This window comes from Pteropus medius, unplaced genomic scaffold, assembly GCF_902729225.1.
Source record: "Pteropus medius unplaced genomic scaffold, Ma_sr-lr_union100, whole genome shotgun sequence".
NCBI lineage: Eukaryota > Metazoa > Chordata > Mammalia > Chiroptera > Pteropodidae > Pteropus > Pteropus medius.
Genome location: NW_024344378.1, coordinates 39,310,389 through 39,337,326, shown reverse-complemented (window position 1 = coordinate 39,337,326; position 26,938 = coordinate 39,310,389). Strand labels below are relative to the sequence as shown.

Here is a 26,938-nt window from a genome sequence, read left to right as displayed (position 1 = left end):
AAAAATCGGTAAGGTTAGGTTCATGTCATTTGGAAATCTTTATACAATTCAGTCCATGGAAGGTATGAAACTGCTTGTGCCTGTATCTTCTTGGATTCATTAATGTGAAAAAGTTAATCCTTTGGATATTATCAGGAGTTCCACATTTGATTATATATTTTCATAGATTTCTAGGATAATAGAACATATTGAAAAGTATTTTCCTGAATCTAGTTAGTCTTCCTTTAAGGCCATGTCTAGTTGAAATTCTCTTAACTACTATTGTTCATCTTCTTTTCCTACCCTTATGTCTAAAAAAATATATATTTACAATGCTAGGCTGTTGAACTTCGAGGTTTTTTGTTTTTGTTTTGTTTTGTTTTTGTAAAGTCTGTATATTTGGAGAAATCCCCTCGTTTGTTTAGGCTTATGATCTATAAAGATTAGGGATTTCTTTCATGGCCTAAGATAAATGAAACCAAAATGCTCATTTATTTTAACTCTTAATTGTGTGTTTAAGCTTCTTGTATTATTGGAAGGAACAGATTTACTTCAGATAGTCATATAGTGTTGCCTTCCTATTTAGCCTCTGTTTGCTTTCTCACCTCTGTTGATTTATTAAGCTTGTAACCTAGAAACCAGCTAAAAAGGAAGGAAGTCAGAGATGTGTATTTCTGGGCAGTAACTAGAGTAGTTTCCTCTTCCTCTAGCCTGGTTTAGCTGCCAGAAAAGACCTCCTGCCCCCTTCCCCCAACCATAAAAAAGAAAAGAAAAGAAAAATTAACAGTAGCTCTTCAACTTCCTTCCTTAATCTATTAAGGAAGGTATATATAAGCCATATGAACAATCAGCTTAGTGGACTGAAATGCTGCTCTCCTCAAATTGGTGTTTTTCATTGTCTGAAAGGTGGTATCTGCCATCCCTAATGAGTTGTAAGGAACAGGAGAGAATTAAGATGTAAAAGCTGAGCAACTCAATGCTTGCTACTAAGTGGGTTCTCTATTAGTTCACTATTTTTGTTTGTGTTAGAAATTTTCTAGAGTACAAGGACAAATACACATTTATATATTTATAAAAATGTATCATCCTCAACTTAAATATTAAAAAGATATTTATGGTTTTCAAGTAGTTGCACCTCTGTATGCCCTCATTAGTGTGAAGAATTGAATATATAGTAATAGAGAATCATCTCATTTTAATTCAACCATAATGAAATTAAAATGAATGGTTTTTCAGTATTGATGTTAATTTTGATTTTATAAAAATGACCGCATTCCATGTTACTGGAATTGTATAAATATTGTGGCAATTAGATGGTTAGCTAAGTGTAATTCTGTGTGCTTTTTGATTCTGTAGGGGACTGATAATACTTGAGGAACAAAAACAGCTGTTTTTAAGTTTATATCATATTGTCAAACCTAAATTTATGTGAGATTGTAATATGAGTCCTGTTAAATATTAAACTCATTCTCTAATGTAGAACAAATTATAGAAAGGTACTATGAAATGTATTTAAAATTTGATCGTTCATAAAATAATAACCTGCATCAGGTACTTGATATTTCTTTGTGTGGGGATCAGAACAAGGCTGCCATATTTATCCAGTTGTTTTTTTGGCAACTTATATGACATTATAAACTCTTTTATTTTTACGTATGTTTTATAGTCATGTCTTAAATGATTTAATTATGAATGACTTGTTGGGTTGTGTATGATTTAATATTTACTTGACTCATTATTTAAAAAATACTTTGTTCTGAAGTTCTGTAATTTAGCACTATTAGTGTTCTAAAATTATATATTACTAACATTCTTAGGATAATCATTACCCATATCTTTCATTTTTAAAACAAAGCAAAAAAGGAATCGATTGAGATATTTCTTAGTGCAAGTCCATTATACTAAATTCAAAATATTTTCTTTCAAATAGTTAATCTGATATTTCTTTGAAATGAAACTGATATATCTGGAATAGATATAAAGATAACAGGGTGTTCGCTGGTGGCTGCAGGTTTTTTTATTAACATGATTTGATGAATTGGTTGTATATGTGGTATAAAAAATTCAATGTGAAGCTTTGGATTTCTTGAAATTGCGATATCTACATTGAGCTAATTTATAATAACAAAATCATTCACATACATCGTTTAAAAGTTAGGTGAATGTTTTCTTGCACCTGCAGGTATGACAATCTTTTTTTCATATTCATTGTGTATCGTATATATAGCACACATCTCAATTCAGATTAATCACATTTTAGGTGCTCAGTAGCCATGTGTGGCTAGTGGCTACCATACTGGACAAGAACTCCAGTTTAAAAGAAATTAAGAGCACATATTAATTAATACATCAGAAAAATATATTTTATCCTTTTAAATTATCAGCTTTTATAACTGCGAACAATATATTGTTTTTATAAAGAATAAAAATGTTTCAGGAGTATTTTTTAAAGTCTGCTAGAAATAATATTACCACTTTGCTTTTTTCTTTTGAGTAAAGTGTCTCTGAGATTGTTGGTTATGTCATTTGATTTCACTTAGACTGTTGCTCACAAAAATGTCTTAAACTTCTTTTCCTGAGGTGGTTTCTGTCAGTATATTTTTAAGGAGAAATGATAATACTGAATGTAAATCCTTTACTTGAAAACACACTGAAAGTATTTTTGATGGTTTAAAGTTATGCTTCATTTTTGCCAACTTGAAAGATATTTATATATTATTTTTTTTCCATACTTTCTCACCTTGGTATATCTGGAAAGCAAAAACTTTGTATTTGAATTTGCTTTATGAAGGAGACAGTAAACTTGAGCTCTCAGTCTCGCCACTAGTCTGTCTTTGTCTGTTGTTAAAATTATGAGCCAGTCTCTATGGCCGCAGCCAAATGAGTAATCACCAGTAATGTGACTCGTGCTGGAAGTGACTCCATCAGCACCTGTGACGGGGATTAGTTACAGTTTACAGAGCACCGCCTCTTCCCTTCTCTCAGTGTGCCCTAAGCCAAGTAGTCGTTCTCATTTGGGTGTCTGCACTGTTGGAAGCTACTGCAGTGTGTTTCCACACAGACAGAGTACAGTGTGAAAGGCTTTCTCCAGCTGATGGATGGCTGTTCCCTCTATTTGGAGTATCTTACTGGTTATGTAAGCGACCTCGGGAGAAATGATCCTGACCCAGATCGGAGGATGCAGTAGTGCTTCAGCTGCAGGATTTCTTAGTCGTTAACACCACACTGCTGATGACAAAGAGCGAGTTGTAATCCTCATCACTGCCAGGGTTGAGCCGGAGCAGACAGAAAATCGTCATTTGCTCATCGGAGACTTGTTAGGTTACAGCCTCAGCTTCGTTCTGTGGTCTTGGCTTTTCTTCCGATACAATGACGACGCTGCAAGTGATCTCAAAAATGCTTGGTTTGAGAGCCATTTGACTGTGATTTTTTTGAAGACTAAAATAGTATTTAGGTTAGATAAAAAATAGTGCTCAAGAACAAAATGGAAATGTCAGCTATACTTCTTGACCTTTAAAGCCCAATCGTGGATTTCTGAGATTTAAAGATACTTTAAAATTCTCAAGAACAAAGTACGGTTTGTATTTTTCTGCTTCCTTTTTCTTTTGTCTTAATTTACATTTGGTTTTGCTTCTCAGTCTTAGGAATTAAGGTCACTGCCTTTTATAGATCTAGCTTTAGTGTTCTTAGTTTTAAGAATTTTTAACAATTTTGTTTAGAAAGGTTTATTGTGTGGTAATTTCATAACACTAACAAATAAATTTAAAAGCCAAAGTTTGTTTAAAGTATTACAGTAGGAATGTTTCAGATTAGGGTTTTTAGAATATAATGTTTTAAGTGAGTGGGGTATTTGTTTTCTGAGTTTTTGTGTGTGTGTGTGTGGTATATTCTCATCCCCACCCCCAACTTGTTTTCTAACAGTATCGTGTTTTTCAATAGACCTGCTTGGGTGGGAATTTGGACTTTGTTCTTTCAAGTCACTCCAGTCCTTTTGGGGGGAGGGAAGGGTAGACTATAAACCTTGACTTCGAAAATGTTGCATAGATTGTTTTCTGCTTCAGTATTTTCCTTTGTGAGATTTATATCAGATTTTTGTAATTAATAAGCCTCATTTTTTTTCTGGGAAAAGAAATTGTTAAATGTTAACCAGAGATTGTTAGAAACTCACACTGCAGACGTAAACTTCATGAATTTTCAGTTTAATGGTGAGCTTTAACATGGTTTGTTTGAGCAGCTGAGTTATGTTTGAGAGCTGTAGCTGATTTATTTTAAAAATGTTTTTCTGAGGAGGGCTCATCTGTTCGCCTCTTCCTCATGTGAATGGAATGTGGTGCAGCATGGAGCCCCAAACAGGATACAGTTGTTCTAAGCATTCTTCCTATAGCGTGGTAGGCCCTACTAGAAATGCAGGCTCTCAGCTAAGTTGCTTATTTCAGCTTTAGATTATTTTTAAAGTATGGCTAACAGACAAAAGAAACTCGAAGAACTCTTAATTCATTAATAAAATTGAAAAAGTGTTGTTTCAACTTCGAATATTCAATTTTAAATTAATAGTTTACATTTGGATTTTCAGAGGCGGTTTTCAGAATTGGAATAATAGTCTTTGTGATTAAGGCCATATTCTACTGTGACTTTCAGATTGGTAGCTCCTTGCTTCCCCTCAGGCTGTGGAAGTTCCTCATAGTATGGTATATCTTTAGAGTCTTGAATTACTTAGTTATGCATGAGTTCTAGTTTCTTTACATTCCAGTGCACCCAGGCCCATGAAATATTTACAGATTCATCTTAAAAGCTGTAGGATCCATTTGCTTTTATCTAAATATTTGTTTTGTTTTTAAGCTAATAATGTTTTTGAAATGTGTCTGACGGATACAAAAATTAATAACTTACATCTTTGATTTGCCACTGTAAAAAAAATCAGTATTTTAACTACTTAACTTTATATTGTCTTTAATTTTTTCATAAAGTAGGAATAGTCACATTTTCAGGGTTGCTCATTTACTATGTATTGAAATATTTCTTTAACAATATATATTTAAAAATATCAGCCCTTAGTGGGAACATATTTGTAGTTTGAATATAATCGTGCATTTAAAATTTGCAAGTTGTGGCCCTATTTGCTATTTAAGAAGCATGGCATACTTTTGACCTCCATTTGTACGTGATTGTAAGTATTCATGTATCAGAAATAGAACATTATAAAACTAGGCTTTTAACATTTCTAGTAGCTGAATTCTACCAATGACTTTCAATTAGGTATCTTAAAATAAGAAATTCTTTTTTATTTTAACCTAGAAACTAAACTTTTTTTCCTTAACTCAGTAATTTAAATTATAAGTTGGCGAATTGAAATTACCCTTAGAAACTGACCTGCCTTAAAAACAGTTCTGTAAGATTCTCTTCACAAGAATGTTTTTCATATTATAAAATGACTAGGTCTCATAGGAAATGCAAACCACCTGTATTATTTGCGTAAGAAAGAAGCACTCAGATGGAGAAGTTTACTTTTTTAAAAAATCCTACTTAATTGAATTGTATCTTTAGTTATTTAAATAATAACCTTTTGTGGACTTTTTTGTTAACCTTCAGGAGTTGACCTGACATGATACTGTTTGAAAATAAATATAGAGCATTTAATAAAATTCAAGGATTTAAAGTTCTCCAGAAGGTGCCAGTGTTTTCTTGTTGACTAAAAACTAAACAAAGATATAAATTTGGAAATGTTACATATTTCATGTCAATCGATCACATACTGGTAGACATTTTAGAGTCTAAATAAAGTAAATGCTCTTGGGTTACAAACTTGAGTCATTTCTTAGGTGAAATTATGAATCAGATTTTATGAAATTATAATTTTAGGAATTTAGTCTTGGTAAATGAGAATGCTAGCTGGCAACAGTAGCAGGAGATAGCTATATAATAGGGAAACATCTGTTTAAAAAATGTAATTTCTAATCCTCCCTCCTTTCAAATTCTTCTGATACTTAGTAGTACAGTTAACGTAAAAGTTAGCCCTAGGACATGGGAGGGAAGATCTTAACGGTGATTTGATTTTCTAATCATAAATACTGAAAATAAGTAGGAATGTAAGAATTTTTTTCATGTTTTAATTTGGGATAGAGGATATTACTGATTTATAAGTTCACGGTGTGGATAGTATAGAAATAAGGCATGCTTAAAATGCTTATTATTTTATGTTTTGAATTTTACATATTTGTTATAGACTCCTCAGTGAACGAATTGAAAACTTTACAAGGACTTTCATAAATATAGAAATTAACTCCATAAGAGTCACTCTAAACTAAAGATCTTGAGAAGTTTTTCCTCAAAGTGTTTATGATTAGCAAGATGTTAGATTTAAGACATAATAAGAAAAGGGAAAACACAATGGCTTTTGGATCTCCTGGGGATTTTTACTGTCTATGCCAAAAGCTTTGGTTTACATCCAAACCGTCACACAAGTTCCTTGTAGCAAGAAAGATTTCTCCATGTGATACAAGTAATTTAGAAACTGAGTTGGTTGTTAATTCTATTTTCCAAAATTAGATTTTTTTTATAGCAAAGCCACTATATTTTTAAGATGGTGGAATTTAGTTTTAATTTTTAAGTTTTATAACTACCAGAGATGTGAGACACTTGGTTTATAGTCAGGCTGCTTTTACTTTGAAAGTGAGTGTGATAGTCATTTTAAAAATGCATACATAATACCATTATTTCCTTCCTCTTCCTATCCTGCCTACCTCGCTCCTTCCCCCACTTCAGGGTATGAGTAAAATCCTTTAAGTAAAATAAAAGATATGTCTTTAAAATAATCAAATGAACATGGATTTAAACACCACCCCCCCTCCTTTTTTTTTTTTTTTTTTTTTGAGTAGTAGGATCTGCAAAGACCATACCGCTAGGTGGGTTTTGTGTAATCTTAATTTCCTCTTCTTTTCCTGTTCCCCTCCCCCATGCCGCACTTACCGAAGCAGCTGGATTTTTATTTGTGCTTGGGGCAGGGACAGGGCGGGGGTGGGTTGTACACGGGGTGGAGTTAAAAGACCAGATGCATCCTGATCATTTAAAATCCTTGATGTGAATGAGCTAGGAAAAAACTATACATGTAAATTGTAACTTCTCTATTTTATAAAGAATAATACTTATATTTTTTTTAATATAAGAGTTAGGGTAAATATGTTCTACCCAGTTTACTTTTTCAGAAGCAATTTCTCCTTTTTGAATCTTGGCAGAAAATTTTATACACATGTATACTTGATTATATTTTTTTAAACAAACAACTGATATATTAGAATTTTTTTATCCTTTATCAATATATTTCATTCCTTTTTAATAAACAGAAAACATATTGTATGGATAAAAGCATTACCCTAGGTTTTAATATGAAAACTAATATTAAATGTATTCTAAAGCCATTATGATAATGACAGTAATATATTGTATTTATACATACCCCTTCACATTTTGAGGATAAAATCCAGAAAATAACCATTAGAAATTTTTTTCTCTCTTTTACCAGACTTTCAAACCCCTGGTTGAAAAAAGTATACCCAGTTCAATCACTGCGGTAGAATTCCTTGTAGATAAACAACTGGATTTTTTAACTGAAGATAGTGCCTTTCAGCCCTACCAGGTAAGAAATTTTAGATTGTTCTTAAAAGTTAACTATTCATTAAACTTTACTGATATTCAGATATTCTTTTAAATAACTTGATCCTGGCTAACATATAGGCGTGCAAGGAACCCAGTGCATTCAATAAATTTAGATTATAGGGTAAATGATTCACTTATTCAGCCATTATATATTGATGAGCATTACTATGAGTCAAGCATTCTGTCATTGGGAATACATAAGAAGCAAAATAAAGTCCCTGCCATTCTTAATTATGTTGATTGTTACAAAATAACTGGTTAGATATTAGTATAAATTATCTTTGTCTTCAGCTCTAACGGTTAAAAATTGGGTGAATTAATGTAATGAGAGTAATGTTTACTATATTCATACATATCAATTTAGCATAATCGTAATTCATTTTCTTTTTAAGTTAGCACATTCATTTAGATTGTCATTAATTGAATAGTTCAGTTTCTGAGTTCTTGAAATTGTTCCTAGTTCTTGAAATTAAAATACAAACATACTTAATTGGAAAAACATTTTCTAGTAGGCTTTTAGATTTAAATAATGTGAAGAAACTCATATCAAAAGTAGCTAAATTTTTAAATAAATTTGTATATTTTATAGGTTTCTTTTTACGTAACTGCTTAAAAAAATATAGTAATTGCATCGAAAGAAAGGATGAGTGAACTAGTTTGACTTTTTTTTAATGGAGCCAACAGTAGTACTGATTCATTTCAGAATAGTTACTGTTTTTCAAAAATAAAATGTAGAGCATCGTATCTATGGAAATATCAGGAGCTTGAGTTAATTAGTAGCGATTTGTTGTGTATGGAGTTATAACACTTAGGGAATTAGTTATTTGCCTCTTCTGTTAGATCCACTAAAATGAGATAGTTCCCTCACTTAGATGTCACTTCCTTCCTATTTTGAAGTCTACATAGATGTGCTTTTGTCTTTTCACATTATTTTTCTTATTTCATTAAATTGCCTCATTTTTGTAGTGTTAGCTTTTTCTCTTTGTAGCTAAAAAAATTTATAGCAAGTCCTAATTAATAGTGGAGATATTAGAGCATTTCCTTTGGGTATTATTTTGTTTTGTTTTTAACTGTGTCACTTAGCTTACTATATGCCTTACTATAATTTGTTTCATTTCTAACAGTCTTTTAGTGAGAATTAGGCTAGGTGAATCTAGGTAAAAACCAAAGGAACTTTCCAGTTCTTAATGTTTTAAATCTGTAGTTGCAGATTAGCCAGCACTGTGAAAGTTGCAACTTGGATTTGATTAAGAGAAGTGAAATCATCATGTAGAAATTACTTTTAAAATATACCCGTTTGCCAGGTGGCCTAATATTCTATAACACGTTTATTAAAATTATAATGATTGAAAGAATGTGCTAACATTTTATAGGCTTCTTTTTTTTAATTCTTAAACTTTTAGAGTCTGATGTTATTTTATTAAATATAAATGCACAAGAGCTGAAGTCTTATCTGATTTGGTGAATTGTAAGATTATCTTTGTTAGTAAGCTATTTACATTGCTCTGCTAGTATAGATAAATCGACCTCTGACCTACAAGGATACTATATCTTCCAGAGGTAAAGTGACTCACTTGACATTTTGTGTTTCACAGATAACATAAATTTGCAGTTACAAGAAATCAGAAGGAATTACACTAAGATTACTTGATTTAGGACCCAACAAACCTTTAGAATTTCTTATGAATTTTAGAAGTAATAGACTGTTCACAAATAGAGCTTTTTGTATGTATTTTAATTTTTATATTTAGTTTTATTCAAATCTGAATTAAAAATATATGTGAAGGATAGGCTCCTGGTACATTCTAGGTAAAAGAGACAATTTTAGAGTTCATGTAATTAGAGTAGCTTTATCCCAGAATGCTTTTCTCTAACCAGTTGTCCAAACAGTACATTAAATTCCTTGGCATCTTAAACATGGCAGCTGTTCCTGGCATAGATCTTGTAAATAGTCCCTTGACTTATCTTAACCTTAGGGTAACCCTATACAAGTCAGAGGGGTTTGGGGAAAAATTGAACAAGTTTTTTAAATAGTCCCTGTTTTTTCCTCACTTCTTTAAATTTAATGAGGCAATTTTGTTTGAAACTGGGTGTTAATTATTCTTTTTAGACTTCTTAAGTGAGATGGGAAAACGCCTTCTTTGGAAATGGCCATTGTGTATAGAGTGATGACTACACATAAATTTTGTTTTAAAGATCCTCACAAATGATGCTTTGCCACAAATCTAATTAAATGTTTTTGTAGTGGGAATTCCCATCCATCATCTTTCTCCCTGAGTTCTCAGCATTTTATTCTGTAGTAGTATATGCTTCCTTTAATTTCTTTTCTAGTTGCACAGCCCTATTTTTAACATATCAGAATAACATATTGTAAGGTAATGGTTAGGAAACAGATGACCGAGGATTAATACAGATCTTTTTACTTTTAGGTCACTGGTTTGAATCCTACATTTATCTCTCTGAATGATTTCAATGCATTGACTACCAGATGGCATGTATTAAGTTAGTTGACCTAGTCAGTTTTTTAGGTGACATTTAGTTGGGAGATTGTGGTGCAACCATCATAGATTGTAGCTTTCAATATTTTGAACAAAAGTTGAATGAACAGAGGAATTAAACCAACATGTTATAGACAATATGATAAATGCATATTAATTAGGTAACTGAAGCAGCATATCATGGGATCGTTAATTCTATGTTTTCCTTCCTTATGCACACAAATGAGTTTCTGCTTCCTCCTTTTAGATTTCCTGATCCTAGCCTGGCTGTAGTTAACTTTCTTTGAAGTAAAGGGGGAGGGGAAAAGAGAGAAGAAGTAGGAGGGAACTCTGCAGATTCTACTTTAGCTGGCTGGGAAGAAGAAGGAAAAAACAAATAACTGATTTTTATAGTTTTAAGGGTGTTTTGTTGTTTGAGTTATGATTTGTTTTAGTATTGTTACTTTCCTTTGGAGGGTGATTACAGAAGTTATAAAAAAAAGTTTCCAATTAAAATTTGAAGTTTCGATCTGATTATATAAAAACAGTTTGATAATTAAATGAACATTGAACTTTTAACATGATTTTGAAATTTTGTCAAGCATTTTGTATGCTGGGCATGCACACCTGCAGTTTTCAGGTTGGTTGCTTCATAGAGGATATAGAAGAAATTAATTTTTATCTGAAAATTATATATGACTAATCAATTCACCTGGCTTGGTCGACCTTATTAGTCCACTATTTTCCAGGGGTCACAATCCTCTTTGCTTTTAAAGATAATTAAGGAATAATACAAAGGATACTACTAGTTTAAAACCATTAGAGATTTGAAGCAGAATGTGCTTGTTCAAAATTAAACTTTGTTTATCTTATTTATTTTAAAAATTCATTGTAGTAAGACATTTTTCCTAGAATAAAATAGAATCATCCCAGACCTGAGGGAATGATTCTGTTTGAAGTTCTGGGTCATAAAAAACTGTTAAAGGTTTAGAGATAAGACTATTAATAATACAGTGTTTATCATCAGAATATAGACATTGAACTACTTTACTGAATACTAGATATAATACTGTGGTGCTGTGAATTGCTGGTTAAAGGAAAAGAAATGGGTGGAGCAAACTTGAGTGTTTTGTTAGTACTTGGACTAAAAGAATTGAACAGAGTAGAGTCACATTATTTAGGTATTGTCGTGTCTGGACTGTGTCAGATATGTATATCTATCATTTTTGTAGTCCTTCAGTGAGAAAGTTGTTTTTCCACTTCAAGTCCATTTCGATCCACAGTTTTTCCATCGTTGATTATATAAATTTATTGGCTGTGGTTTCAGAATCCCCCTAAGATTATTCCCGCTCAACACATCTGGTTTATTAAAATAGCTCAATCGATTGCCTAGGATAAGTTACTAGTAGTTTAGTGAAATGGAGTGTAACAGAGCCATGTATTTTTTCCTTCTAAATTTTTGTTATTGTCCTATGGAGTTTGGAATTGCCTCACAACCAGGATGAGTTAATGAGAGGGAGGTGAAATTTTGTCAGCCAGGTGGACAATTAACTGTAGTTGGTTGGTTGGTTGTTACCAGCCAAATATTATATTTTGTTGAATTAAACATTTGACATAAGTGAACCATGGACAAAAAGTTTTAAAATCTTGTTTGTAGTAATTCGGTTTATAAGCAGATTTATTCCCCAAGGTACTATGATGATATTGCTAATAGTTTACAGAATAAAATACACAGAATTTAATGTTAGTATTGTTTTGGTTAGTAGAGATAAGACTTTATTTACTCTTATTCAGTTTATATAGTAACAGATATATCACTGCATTTTTAAACTAACGTTTCTATAGAGGAAATGGGAATTTGACCTGGTTCATAATTTATTAATATAGTTAAGTAACTGTTTCTGTCCCAGAATTCTTCTCAGATTTGATTTCTTGCTTGTATCAAATTACTGTTTCCCCATTAATTTTACTAAAAGGAAATAAATTGACTTCCCAAAACTGTCCAGCAAACTGTTGTTTTTTTTTTAAGATAAAAGTTAGGGTTTTTTGTTTTGTTTTGTTGTGTTTTTGTCTTTGCAATGATGATTAAACTTAAGAGAGCTGTTTTACAGAAATTTATATGAAACACTGGATGCACATCTCCTCTTAGGAAGTGGGAGTGGAACACATCTGCACCCCCAAAAATGCAATTTTGTGATAGGAAAAACAGTCCTAGAGCAGAGAAGAAGGAGCTTAGAGCTCTTAGTGTTCCACTGACTGTTGACTCACTTGATTTTCCCCCAGAAAGAAGACTTTAAATGGAAATTTTATGCTTAGACTCTACTTCCCTTTAACTTACTCTTAAAAAATTTTAATGTCTTGCCTTGGAAACATCCCAACTGACTTCATTCATTTAACAGTTATTTAAATTCTGTGGTTTCCCCATTCACATCAATCTGCTAGGTACTTAATGGTTTTCAAAAGTAAATAAAAGCATAAGTCATAGTCCTTTTTTTTTTTTTAAAGGAGTTTCTAATCCATGCCATGAACTTGTATATATAAGAAAAACAATTTCTTTGAAATATCTTGATTGAAGGAGTCAAAAAATGCATAGTAAAGACTTCAGGAATTCAAAGAAAGGAGTCTTCTGAAGGAGAGAGATAACTTGAATGAGATTCATTTGAATGGAGATGGAAGTAGAAGATAGGGGGAGACTAAGGCAGACATTTGGCAAGAAGGGACAGCAGGATTGGTGATGAGAGGAGGTAGATTTAGGGGACAGTGGAATATCAGCCTAGCTAGAGAAGAGAGTTTGATTTTGAACAGTAAACATCATACTAGATAAATAAATATTGTGGGGTCAGATAAAAGAAAAAAGATTGCTAAATACGTTACTAAATGGCTTTGATCTTGTAGGCCATGTGACTCATTAGACACTTTGAAGCAAGAGTAACAAAATTTTCTATACAGCAGGTGGCATCAGATTATTGTAATATATCAGAAGCAGCTAACTGATTGTGTCTTTACTGAAGTCTTTTGTCTTAGGTAATCAGCCTAGCATAATTTTTAAGAGCATGAATTTTGAAGTCAGTTCGTGCAGAGATGGTTCCAAATCCTAGTTTTGCTATTTGTTAGCTGTGTGGCATTGACAAAGCCTAAAGCATTCTAAATAAATGGTTTCCTCACCCATAAGATAATACTGTCTACCTTAGAATTGTTAGGAAGAATAAAGAAAATGAGATATTAAAGAGCTTACTACATAGAAATTGTGCTCAATAGTAGAAGGAAGCTATTTAGACATGTTCTAAATTTTCCTTTTTGTAGTTGGTATCTTAAACCTTTTTGGTATATATTTAAACTCTTTTCCTGCCATATGCAACCATTGGACATTCTCTACCACCACCTGTGCCTCTTTCTTTTAACAGTCTGTCTTATTTGTCTTCTGGAGCTCTTACCGTTCTTTTTTGCAGCTGGTGCTAGATAAACTTTATCACTGTTGGTACAAGCTATGGTCAGTGTAAAACAGAACATGGCTTTATAGAAGTGTATCTTCTCTCCCCCTTTTCATGAAGTGTATTTAGATAAGATTCCATGGTGACTTCTTAAACTATTAAGAAAATGATATCAGAAAAGATGCAGAACACTATTGTGGTATTATTCTCTTACAAACACACCTTTTTTCCCACAGGGATACTCATAAGCTCTGTTTGCTGCTGATAGTTACTTTTATTTCAAAAAGTGTAAATGATATTCAGCAAGTTACAAAATTGTTTTTCTTTGTTTGGCTTTGGGCAAAGGCCATGTGGATGAGTGAGTGCTACAGGTTTAGAAGTCCTCTAAGCATTGAATAAGAGTCGGACTAAGTGACCTTTGAAGTTCCTTCCCAGCACTTAGAGCCATAATTCTGTGAACTTGCTCAAGGTGTACAACCATTTCTGATCAACATTAACCTAATCAGATTAATCCCTGACTAATTATTTTAGTCTCAGGAATAAGAGACATTCAACATAAATCTAGGTTTATCTCAAAAGAGAGAACTCTTGAGTTAGGCAGTGCCAGATGCAAATTATAATTATGCAAAATTGGAATAACGGGGTTGTTTGGATTAGTAGTACTTAATAAGAGCTTTATATTCTGTATTTTTGTATATCAATTTCTGATTTATATTTTGACAGAAGTTGAGCACATTCTCAGTTCCTGATTTTTTGTATGCATCTCCCTTTTCCATGTCACTTTCCCTACATAGTAGCATTTGATTGAAATTTAGAGGTGCTTTATTGCTGTAAAGTCATTAATTATGAGAACTGGGAAGTTGTAAGATATACACTATGCCATGAGTGTAAAAAATAACAGGATCATAACTATAGCTATGAACTGACTGCTAGTGGATTTTTGGCTTGGTAGGATCAGCATCTGTGGGCAGGCATTGGCCTGGCGGTGGTCTAGGAGATGAGGCCAGAGCAGGAAACTGCTATTGTGTAGTACTTGGCTTTATTCCATTTCTAGTCAAAAGTGACAGCTTGCAATAGTGGAGCCAAGCTGAAGCCTAAAAAGTAAGATGGACTATAAGAAAAGGGGAACCAGTAGCTAAAACAGTCATTGTACTTCCTTATTTAAAAGTAGGGTATTTTTGTTTTTTTAAGTTTGTACATCACATTTTAATATTTGATAATTTTGCCTTGCATTCTGTTTAAGTACTTCTTTTATCTCCCATGTGCCTGGTTTTATATCACTATAATTTTAAAATTAGTTATGAAACATGTTTATTAAGTTTTCATAAACCAGGTATGTATATCTGCTGCCATTAAAAAAAGAGTTCATCATTTGTAAAAATTGATTGCAAAACTTGGTATATTGAAAATATATCCATGGAGTCCAGGAACATGTTATTTTGACTGAAATTTGGCCCAAGTATGAGCTGTTCTGCAATATTCAGATTAAAAACATTTATAAGTCACAGTCTGCAGTAGTTCCTACTGGTCCCAAATCTGCTATGATCATATGCTGAAAAATCTGCCAGTCTCTTTTCAATTTTTTTTGCCTGCTGTTATGAATTTAAAGTATGTGAAATTATACTTGTAGACAACAAGATTCCAAAAATTCTAAGCCATCACTAGTTACCATTGAGAAAGATTTTCTAGTTTCTGCCAATCAAAATAGGTTGATATTATTTATTTATTCCTTTTGCCCAAGTGCTAATTCTTACTTAAGCACCGCCATATTTAAAATCTCAGTTAAAATTTTATTTCTCAGTGTGTTACTATTTTACATTTGTAAAGTTCAACTTCTAGAATACATGTGCGTTATTTAGTTAATTCTTATGTTAGCCTTATGAGGAAAACTGATTTTACTTTCTTAATTTTATGTAATGCTTCAGGATATATTAATTTATTTAATCCACAAGTCTTTGAGAAGTCTAATTTACAAATGAATAGGTAGCAGAAATAGAAACCCACAAAACAGATTAAATAAAAAAGGTGTGGGTTATTCTAAAGATTTAACAGTCAAGGTCATGGACATGCTTAGCAGGAAAATTACAACTGAACCTCATTTGAAATGGAATTAGAAACTAGAAAGTCAGAAACTTAAGTCACATATTCCTTCTTTCTCCTTCCTCAATCTCCTTTCTGCAGACAGGTTTCTTCTGCTTACTCATAAGTTTTGCTTCTCATAATATTAGTTTCCATGTGACTTTCATGTGTCATTGTTGATTCGCCCACCTGCTCCCCCAGCCCCCTTAAAAGACCTCTTAGGTCTAATATTTGTGTTTCATAGTATAATTAGAGGTAGAGAGTATAGGGGAATGGAAGGCTGAAAGGAGAAGAAATATGAGATAGGGAGAAAATATAGCAACTTCTATAGTCAAAGAAAGTAAGGTTTAAGAAAGTTGTGACTTGGCATTTAAGTTCACACAATTAGTGGTAGTCTAAACAGAACTTGAACCAGAAACTTTAGATTTTAAGATTATTTAGATTATTTCTATTATACCACCCTTCCTTTGTGAGCCATCAAATGGGAAGCATCTCTTATTTGCTTTTGTTTGGCACTTTATTTTTCTTAGAGTTGACACTTTCCTCAATATAAGATTAATTTTTTCCCCCTTAATTTTATTGGCTGCACAATTTCCCTAGACGTTTCAAACACTGGCAGCAAGCTGTACTCCAAATCTGTGTGTCATTTTCAGATTTATTTGTTCCTTAGGCAGAGAATCCAAACAGATGAAGATGTTTTGCAGTCTCCCTATTTTCTCGGATGCCTAGGTTTTTTTTTTTTTTTTTCTGTCGTGCATATATGTATCTTGAAGTCCTAAATTTTCTCAGAGTTAAAATTGAAAAATAATTACTTGAAAATGAAATTCTTTTGGCCTCTTGCCAAAAGGATTGTCTCTGAATTCCAAGTCTTCCTAGACTTCAGGCTAAAGGCAAAACAGCATTAGTCCTTAACCAATAAATAATAATGATTGGGGGCTGTTTATTCAATTATTTGAGGGCCTGCTGTGTTTTATTCAGGATGACAAATAACCTGCCTTCATAGAGCTGATAAGCTCATGGAGGAAACTCAAATAAAAAAATATAAATGTAAATATAGGCAAAATGTAGTCAAGTAGAAGGCACCGGGGAGGTATAAAGAATCCACCCTGGTTGTGGGAGAGATACAGCGAGTATACCTTTAGTCTTAGAATGGGTGACTCCTGAATTGTCGTAGAAGGAATAAATTAGCTAACCCACTAGGACAGCAGGGCTGGTTAAGTACATGAACTCAGAGGAATAAGTAGAATGTGTGTTGAATACCTTTCCTGTGAAGGTGGAATGGTGATGACAAGTAGGCTTTTTAACCATTTTTAGTTGGGTCAGGCACCTTAGTGACCTCGACCTCATGGAATAGGGAATATTTAAAAAAAGCAAACAGTAAAACTCACTTTAACCATTTAAGTATCAATTCAGTAGCATTAATTACATTTATAATGTTGTACAGCCAATACCACTATCCATGTTCAGAACTTTTTCATCATCCCAAACAGAAACTCTGTGTTCATAGACAATATCTCCCTGTTTCTCAATACCCTCCTCTCACCAGCCCCTAGTAGGCTCTATGGTATTTTCTTGATCTAAACTTTCTTTGTGTATTCGAGATATCTCATATAAATAGAATTATACAATATTTCCCCTCCCCCCTTTTATTTTTGGACTCACTTATTTTACTTAATATAATGTCTTTAAATTTAATCCATGTTGTATCAGAATTTCATTGCTTTTTATGGCTGAATAATATTCCTTTTTATGTATATACCACATTTTGTTTATCCTTCCATTGAGGGACATTTGGTTTGTTTTCACCTCTCAGCTATTGTAAACAAGACTGCTATGAACATTGATATACAAATATCTGTTTGAGTCTTGCTTTTCAATTCTTATGGGTAATATACCTGAGAATGGAATTGCTGGAGCATATGGAAATTTGTGTTTTACTTTCTGAGGAACAGCCAAACTCTTTTCTATAGCGTCTTCACCATTTTACATTTCCACCAACAATATTCCAGTTTCTCCATATCTGAGAATATTTGTTATTTTCCATTTCCTTAATAATAGTCATCCTAATGGATATAAAGTCACTTGCCCATTTTGAGTTTGGTGGATTGTTTTTTGTTGTTGAGTTTAGGAATTTTATCAATCCCTTATCAGATAAATGTTTTGCAAATATTTTCTCCCATTTTGGATTTTTTTTTAATAGTTTTTTTTTATGGTTTTAAATTTTGATCAAGTCCAATTTATCTATTTTACCTTTTGTTGCCTATGCTTTTGCTATCATAACTGAGAAATTATTACCAATTTCAAAGTCGTAAAAAATTTCCCCTAAGAGTTTTATAGTTTTAGATCTTATGTTTAAGCTTCTGACCCACTTTTAGTTAATTTTTACTATAATGGTATATATAAGGTAAGGCTCTATCTTAATTACTTTTTATGTGGATATCCAAGTTTCTAACACCATTTGTTAAAAAGTCTTGTATTTTCCCCACTGAATAGTCTTGGTACCCTTGTTGAAAATCACTTGACAATTTATACTAGAATTTATTTCTGGGTTCTCTATTCTCCTTGTCTATATGTCTGTCCTTATGCTGGCACGACACTGTTTTAATTACTTGGAATACCATTTTATCTCACATTTCTACAACTACATAATTTGTCCAAATGAGTGTTAACTCTAAACATAAATCATATTAAAGTATACTGTTCTGCCTAATTGTTGAAATTTTCTGAAGCACTTGGCCAGTCTTTGGAATGTAACTCCTGTCATGTAAATTATTAGGCAGGCACCTGCCTGCCTTTTAGAGAAGGTATGTTTTTAAGGAAAAAAGATCCAGTGATTGTTTAACTATAATATAGTCATTTATTTATTGCTATGTGCCAGTCACTTTGTTAGATATTGAGAATGTAAGGACAGATAAAATACTTGATTCTCTTTCAGCTCAGGGGACAGACATAAATATAATTATAGCAACATGCCAAAAGTTCTAAAATAGAGGTATATTCATAGTTTTGTGCACTTGGGAATCACCTTATGCAATAATACTGGATATTTGTCTGGTTTTCTCGGTTTTATATTTTCTCAAAAGACAAGGGTTTGGAAGATGATAAAAAGATTAGGAAAGCTAATAGTGTTTCTCAGTGATATATTAGGATTCTTCAAAGAAACAAAACCAGTAAGGTGTGTGTGTGCACGTGCATGCGCATGCACGCATTAGTGTTGAAAGGGATAGTAGTGGTGGTGATGTGTGGGGGAGGTATTCTAAGGAATTGACTCATGCAATTTGGGATGCTGACAGATGTGAAATTCACAGGGCAGGGCAGCAATCTGGAAATTCTGGTGAGTCTGAAGGCTGTCTGCAGACAGAATTCTTGCCTCATTGGAGGGTCTCATTCTTTTTTCTTAAGTCCTTCAACTGATTGGATGAAGCCCAGGCACATAAAGGAGAGTAATCTGTTTTACTCAAAGTCTGTTGATTGAAATGTTAATCACATCTGAAAAATATTTTCACAGCAACATGTAAACTGGTGTTTGACCAAACTCGAGTACCATAGACTAGCAAAATTAACACAAAAAATTAACAGTCACAGGTACTATTGATACTCGTTCTTTGCTTTGTAGGTTGGTAGGCATCTTTGGCTTTGGCACAGTTAAATGCCTATAGCCCTCTTCCCAGGCATTTATGTTAATAGAAAAAACATCCCCACACATTTCCAGTGCACCCCACTTTATTTAGAGCTATTGGACTGTAGATTAAGACAACTGAAAAAGTGAAAGCCTTTAAAACAGTCCTGTTAAATCTGCTCAGAAGTGGTCAGCACACAGTGGCCTACCAGGTGCTACCAGCACCCTACATGAGAGAAAGTATCTGTCATTCCTTTCTGAATGTTACCATAGTTCTGCTTCCTCTTGAGTCTCAATACTGTGATGTTTTCTCCTGGCTACCCATGATCCCCTACCAATCCATTCTAATTCCAGATCAAGTTTTTCTATCATTCACATTCTCTGAGATCTTTAGACCTAGTTATTTGATAAAGGTTATTTAATTGTGATGGAGTAATATGTTTCTATCACATTTGCTCTAAAATTGGGATACCTATATGTCTAACATCTGTAAGTGGTATAAAGGACTTTTTAAAAATTCCAATGCTTTTCTAGATGTTCTTTGCCTGAGAGTCAGATATTTTACATGGAAAGAATGTGTTCTTGTTCCCAATTAATAACTCTTCTTCCATCTTTCATTTATGTAATAAACATTTTTGGAAGTAGAAAATTCTGTATAATAGGGACAAATAAATCTGGATGTATAAGGTCTGCTCATGTACATCTTTAAGCTTAAAGATCTTTAAGACATTATTCAGTATGTGAACTTTTATAACACAATGTGTATGTGAAGCACCTCAAAAGGATGGTTTTTATTCTGTTTCTCCCACATCCACTCCCATTTTCAAGGAATTAAGTTTCATCTCATACTAATAATTCCTTCTAGTGCTTAACAAAGCCTGTTGTTGAGAATTTTTCTTAGTGTTTATTGCATGTATGTTATATCAGTCGAGCAAACTTGTTTCAGGTGGTATCATCTGACTGGCATGTTAGCGTTTTGAAGGACTTTGAGGCTTTGCTCTGGCCAAAAGTGTATATTTAATGATGTTCACTACCAGTACTGTTAAGGAGAGGTCTGAACTACTGATTTGTTTTTATTGGGCTTGATCACTTCCAAAGTATCTCTTGCCCATTCTGCCTTGTTCCACAAATAGGTATAAATATACATATTTGTGCTTAATTTTTTATAAATTCAAATTGGATAATGGCACAACTTGAGTACCTCTGCCTTTAGCCCCAGAACTCCAAGGACTTTAGAGTGTCTGATTTACTGTTAATATTATTAAAATCAAATAGTTTACAAACTAATCTAATTTTAAAATATAGAGAGAAGAACCAAAATCAGCACCCAACCGTTAAAGAATAAGTTGCCACGTTTTGAGATTCCATTTTAAGGTATCTAGTCATATCCATTCATGCAGATATATAAAATGTATCTTCTTAGGGAATTTTGGGGTAGGCAAAAGTTTACATCTATTAAAGGTATCAGAATATGATAGTAAAACAACAAACCATCTTTGACTCAGATGCCGAGTCCTGCCCTACTGCTTATAGTCTGAAGTTTCGGATATGGCATATAACCACTTAACAATTGTTTTATTTTTTCATCAATAAAATTGGGTATGTAATACCTGCCTCACGATAGTGTTGCCATTGTCTCTGAGATAATATATATGAAAGAGGTTTGTGCCCTATAAAATTTTTGTGATAAAGAGAATGAATATGGTAGGAATTCAGAAAATAAATAGATCTAGTTGGGTAGATAAGTCTCAGTTCATGATATGTGTGCTTCCAAGAAGTCCATTAGAAGTAGTTGTTTTGTAGACCTTGAGCAGATAAAATAGATGCCATTCACAGATTTACCACCTCACTAGTGGGTCACATAATTGGTAAATTTCCTACATTTTTCTGGTTTTCTTTCCATTGTGTATTTTTTCCCAGTCAAGATGCCTTTTCTGTGGTATGTTATTTCAACCATTCTTACCAGCACCTTAAGTCCATTGTGTGTGTCTTTCTGTCACATTTACCTTTTTAAGTTCTTATCTTTGAACAGTCTTGCAGCTTCTCTCTTTTTATACCCTAAAAATGCACTGCACATTATTGGTAGCCACTAGTCACATGGCTATTTAAATTTAAGTTAGGTACAGTTTTAAATTTTAGTTACTCAGTCATACCAGCCACATTTCAAATACTCAGATAAACGTGTGGGATAGTGCAGATATATATAACATTTCCATTATGCAGAAAATTCTTTTGGAAAGCCTTGCCCTAAATGCCTAACACAGCAGGAAAAAATTACATTCATGTATTTCGGTGTCATTGTATTGTCTCCAATCTCTGCGGAGCCTTTAGTTTAGTACCAGTTGTCATCCTTTTCTATGCTTCTTTTGAGCTTCCATTTCCTAAAGCAGTTATTCCAAATTCTCACTACTCAATTTCCTCTTTTACTCTTAGTAGACAGCCTTTCCACTGCAGCACAGAGGAAATTGAGGTTACAAGCAGGAACTCCCTTAACTTCCTGTCCTTATACCTATTTTTGTACCTTTATCACCTTTTTTCTTGTCTCAGAGATGTGTCCCTTTTTTTCTATGACTAATACAATTTTACAAATATTTATTGGGCACTTGCTATGTCCTGGGCACAATTTCTAAGTACTCAAGGTATAGCCATGAACAAAACAAAAGAAAAAATTCCCTGCCTTCATATAGTTTACCTTCTAGTGAGAAGAGAGAGACAAAAAGTAACTATTGTAGTATATTAGAAGACCATAAGTGCTACAGAGAAAAATAAAATCGGGTTGAAAATGTTAGTTGAAACAGAAAAATGGAAAAGCCCTAAAATGGAAGCATTTAAAGAATAGCAAGGAAACAGCTATGTGGAGATTACTAGAAAATGAAGTTAAAAAGGAAATAAAGGTAAATAAGCAGGGCTTTATAGGCTATTATAATAGACTTTTTGTTGTTGTTGTTGTTGTTGTTATGATTAAGATTTGAATGGAAGCCTTTGGAGGGTTTTGAGCAGAAGAGTAATGTGATAAAACTACCCCCCACCCACCCACCATGTAATTTAAAACATACAGACACAGAATAGTAAAATGAATTCCCGTGTACCTATCATCCAGCTTTCACAATGCATGGCTAGTATTCACATACCATATTATTTCATCTCTAAACGTTTCTCGTTATGTTTGTGTATACACGTGCATACATTTTAAAAGTATTTACACATTTAGTCAGTTCTAATTATTTACAGTACTCATGCTCTCAAAAGTTACAAGTTCTCAGCAACATCAGGAATAAAAGAATTAGAATATTACGTTTACTAATTTGCTTTGTCCTACATTGTGCAACTATCAGAATAATGATAACATTAGCACCAACAGTATAATTGCTGAAAACAGCCTAAAAAAATTTTTTTGTTACAGTTTTTATCTTTAGTATGTATCCCTAGTGGGATATACTCATTCAGTTTTTGTGTTTAATAGTTTTGGAATTGTTCCTCTCTCTGCCTTCTATTTTAAAAAGTTTATCCCTGTCCTTGTGCTCTGGAATTCATTTACCATACATAAAATCATTGTAAATAAACTCGATTATCTGCATTCTAAAATAAAAAGGTTCTCCATCATGCCCATTCTAGTTACTGCCTTTCTTCACTTCTTACCTTCATAGACAGATTTATTAGAAATTAATCTGACCTTTTATATCTATATTTTCTTGCCTTCCAATCTTTAATCGTTGCAGCCTGGCTTCTGCCTTAACTTCCACAAAACTGATGATAAGATCACTAAGAATCACTTATCAAGTATATTATTCCAGTCTCCATTTCTATCCTACTGAACCTTTGCATTTAACACAGTAGATCACTGTCTTGGAAATTCTTTATTCTTATTGCTTATATGACATCTCTATTCAGGCTTTTCTACTCTATTAATCCTCTTTGCTGACTGTTATTTCTGTCTACTTTTAATGTTGGGTGCTTTTTCCACAATTCTTCCTTTTTGGTATCTTCTCATTTCATTCACTAGTCACCCTAAGCAGTGTCATATTTCTAGTGCTTTCACTTCATTTAAAACTCTATCTTTCAAATCTATAACTCTAGTCCAGACTTCCTTGCCGTACTGTTATTCATTTAACAACTGTTTATTTAGCATCTTCTGTGTGCCAGGCACTGTTCAGACAATATTTCCAGCCCCCTTGAAGTTTAAATTCTAGAGCAGGCACAGTAGATAATAAACATAATAATGAGTAAGTGGTACAGTATAGTAGACAGTTTAATTACTGCTAGGACAAAAGGGAATAGTAAAGCAAAGTTAGTACAATTAGGAATGGAGAGAGGGGAGAGTCAGGTTAGCCTATTAAATAGGGTGGTCACGGTAGACAACTTTGAGAAGGAGTATCCGATTAAAACTCTGTTTAATCTGTGTTGCATTGATTTGTGTGTTAGTCTCTGTTCCAAAAGGCTGAGATCCTCAAGGGCAGAAACTCATGTATTGCCAGTCTCTTGACACAGTAATTGACATCTGGTGTTCAAAATCTTGTTGAATGAAATGTATATTTTACTCATCAGAGAGCCTCTTAGTCCCACACTCAAAGACTATTTCAAACATAATTCCAACAAGCTGTCTAATCTGTTTTCTTCTACCATAGCATATGAGAAGCCAAAAGGAGAATTTTTTTAAAATATGATGATGGTAGATTGGGAGCTTGACAGCACAAGTTATAAATCAAACTTTGTGTTTCTGGGACAGTTTGGTATAGAAGCCGGAACTTTACATAGATCAATATTTATGATTGTACCATAATATAGTAATCAAATTTAATGATGATAACCATGAGTTTTGATGAAAAGCTAAAATTGTGTTTAGTATGTTATTTAATGAAGGAACTCTAGAAATATTTTCATTTAGAATTAGTAGGATTTTGATAAATTTTATTTCTATAAATCAGTCATCTTTAAAACACTCCTTTTTTTGTAGACAGAAACTATAATAAGCATTTAATATACCTCATTCAGTTTATGTTCTCTTCCCTTTTTTTCGAATTAGATGTTCTAGATAAGTTAAACTTATATTTTTAAGGATAGCAAAACAATGATTGAAAATCATTATGAAGAATATTGTGCGTATTATCTTAACAGTACTAGGTAATTAAGATGTTCTTGTATTACGATACTTTAGAGTTGTGATTTTAACTCACTCCGTTTTTCTGAATAACTAAATCCATTCCTTATCTATTTGCATCTGCTATACATACATTTCAGTGAATAGAACCAGAGCTTAAATAAGAGTCATAAAAAAGACTAAATCACCTGGCAGATCCAAGTTTTTCAGGTTATAGTACTTGTTGATTTTTTCAGTTTGCACTAGATCGTGTTGATACAATACTTCAAGTTTACCAGGTTATGATAATTAATATACCAAAAATAATGAAATCAGCCCCCAAAATATGTGGGCTGATATTAATTTTAAAATTATATCCTTTGCATTTTATATTTTTAAAATATTTTTAAAAATAAACGTTAACTCTATAATCAGGATAATTACTGACACAATTGCTCAGTATATGTTTTTACCTAGGAATTATTTTTAGAATACTTTCCAAAAAAATAAGTAAGCATATAATTTTATTTCCTTCTTAGGTTGAACTCTCTCCCTCTCCCCTTAGTGGGGGAACAGCATAGGGCAAGACTGCCACAGGTGGAGTGCTCATCCAGGGCAAGGGAGTTATTTTTTTGTTTTATTTTTTTAAACTTTGGCTGTTCTGAAAGAATATTTTCAGTTGCTACTTTAGAAAACATTAAACAGTTCTCGGGCCTTCCTAAGTTTGTTCAGTTGTAAGTTTGAGGAAGCTGCAGTTAGTAAATTGTGGTTGGCAGATGCTGTAAGCAGGTGACTCAATAGGTTGAACTCATGATGACTCAACTGTGTAAAAACCATGCCGATAAATAGCTTGAAAGAAAAATTGCCTTCCAGACTTTTGAACTGCCATAAAAAGTTCAAAACTATTATTAAGGGTATCGCAAAGAATATTGACATGTGGCTTGAGAAAGAAACACATTTTCCTTCAAGTGGTTTTAAAAGTTTTAGTTAATTGTTTTGATTTTTGCTCTGTGGTAGTTGAGAAGAGAGAGTCGTATACCAATGATTCTTAGCAAGTTGTATATTAAAAATGCAGAAATATTGTTGGTCTGCATAAAGTTTATTCATGAGAGTATTTTTTTTTTTGGAAAGGTTGATTTCAGTTGGAAGATTGGTAAAGAAACCCAAATGGTAATTATTTTTAATTAATATAATAAAAATAATCTAGTTAGCTTTTTATTTAACCTTGATATAACAACGAATAAAAGATACATAGCAAGATACATAGTCCATCTCCTATGATTTATGTAATAGGGCATGTATATCCTGTTCCAAAAAACTTTTTGATGATTTGATCTGATAAATTACGGAATCTGGTGTTTTCTGATATCCATTCCAAATCTTGGAGTACCATATTCTGTGCACCTATTTTAATTTAGCAAACATTGTTTTCTGTATTTTAAAATAAAATCATTTGGTCAATTGGGTTTCCTTTCACTTTATGTGATCATGTTACTAATACAAGAAAATTACTGAATTCCCAGCAAAGAGTATTCAAAATTTTGATTAAGTCCAAGGATTGGTAAAAGGTATGTGAGAAGGGCTTTGACATTAGGCAGATCCTTGCTAATTTGCCTTCCAGCCATGTGATTGAGGGTAAATTACCTAATCTTTGAGTGTTTCTTCATCCGTAAAGTGGAGAGAATAATATCAAACTAGCAAAGGGAGTTGTTAGGATTAAATGAAGTTAATATATGCAAAAGTGCTTTGCTTCTCTTCTGTCAATTAAAAAATATTATTGTTTACACTAAAGTAATATGCTTACTCTTGAATAGATATTTTTTAAAGGCTGAAAAAAGATTCGTTCCATAAATCATACAGTTAATTTAGGATATATTTAAGCTATGTCGAAACCTAAGAATAACTACTCCTCATCTAGGATGATTAAAGAGTAGTAATGTCAGCAATCTAGAGTCTTCAGATTTTGGTTTTGGTTTTGTATTGTTTTGTGGGCTGGAAGATATGACTTTCATCATACTAGCTTCATTTGAGTTAAGTTACAAAGCCTGAATATTAAATGTGTTTTTTTCAGGGGTCACAATATAGAGATGAACTTTGTAACAGTGAAGGGGCAGCTGGTCAAGGATAATTATTTTCTCTGTGAATAATTGGGAACTGATGAAGTTTGGTTTTGTGTTCACCACACTGGTTTTCTTAAATTGCTCTATTGGCAGAAAATACTTAGAAAAATAGGCATTTAATCCTCAAGTACAATATCTGAAATGCTGCATCAAATTTTTTAAGGGATTATAAAATATGATCTATTTTGTTTGCATAGTGCTTTCTAAATGATCTTTTCTAATAATTCAATTGCTTACGTGTGTTATTTTTTTCCTCAAAAGTTCACCATCAAATGCATAGTAAAGTGTTTCTTTGTACCACAATCTCTTAAGTTAATAATAAAAAAAGTATTTCTTCTACGTCAGTGAAATGTGAGTTTTATGACCTAATGTTTATCAAGCAATGTTTGATAGAATTAAAGATTTTTATTTTTAAAAATAGAGCTCTTTTTTTTAATAGGACATTCATTCAGTTGAATCATACTTGGTATAATCAATGACATATTAATAGAATTGCATTAAGT

General features: G+C 32.7%; 1 protein-coding gene across 10 annotated transcripts in view; it reads left to right on the top strand.

The window, feature by feature from the left end:
- Positions 1–26,938, top strand: part of JMJD1C (jumonji domain containing 1C) — a 305,718-nt gene that overhangs the window by 221,266 nt on the left and 57,514 nt on the right. For 6 of the 10 annotated variants that reach the window (XM_039871911.1, XM_039871910.1, XM_039871917.1 and 3 more), the window contains one exon: positions 7,499–7,612. The exons of 1 other annotated variant lie outside the window; for it this stretch is intronic. Coding sequence is in view for 1 of the 9 variants with exons in the window: in XM_039871913.1 (XP_039727847.1) it covers positions 7,499–7,612 (114 nt within the window). In the remaining 8 variants the exon portion in view is untranslated. Of the gene's footprint in view, positions 1–2,939; positions 3,557–7,498; positions 7,613–26,938 lie in introns of those variants that run through there. 3 more of the 10 variants (XM_039871915.1, XM_039871918.1, XM_039871916.1) reach the window with 2 other exon arrangements.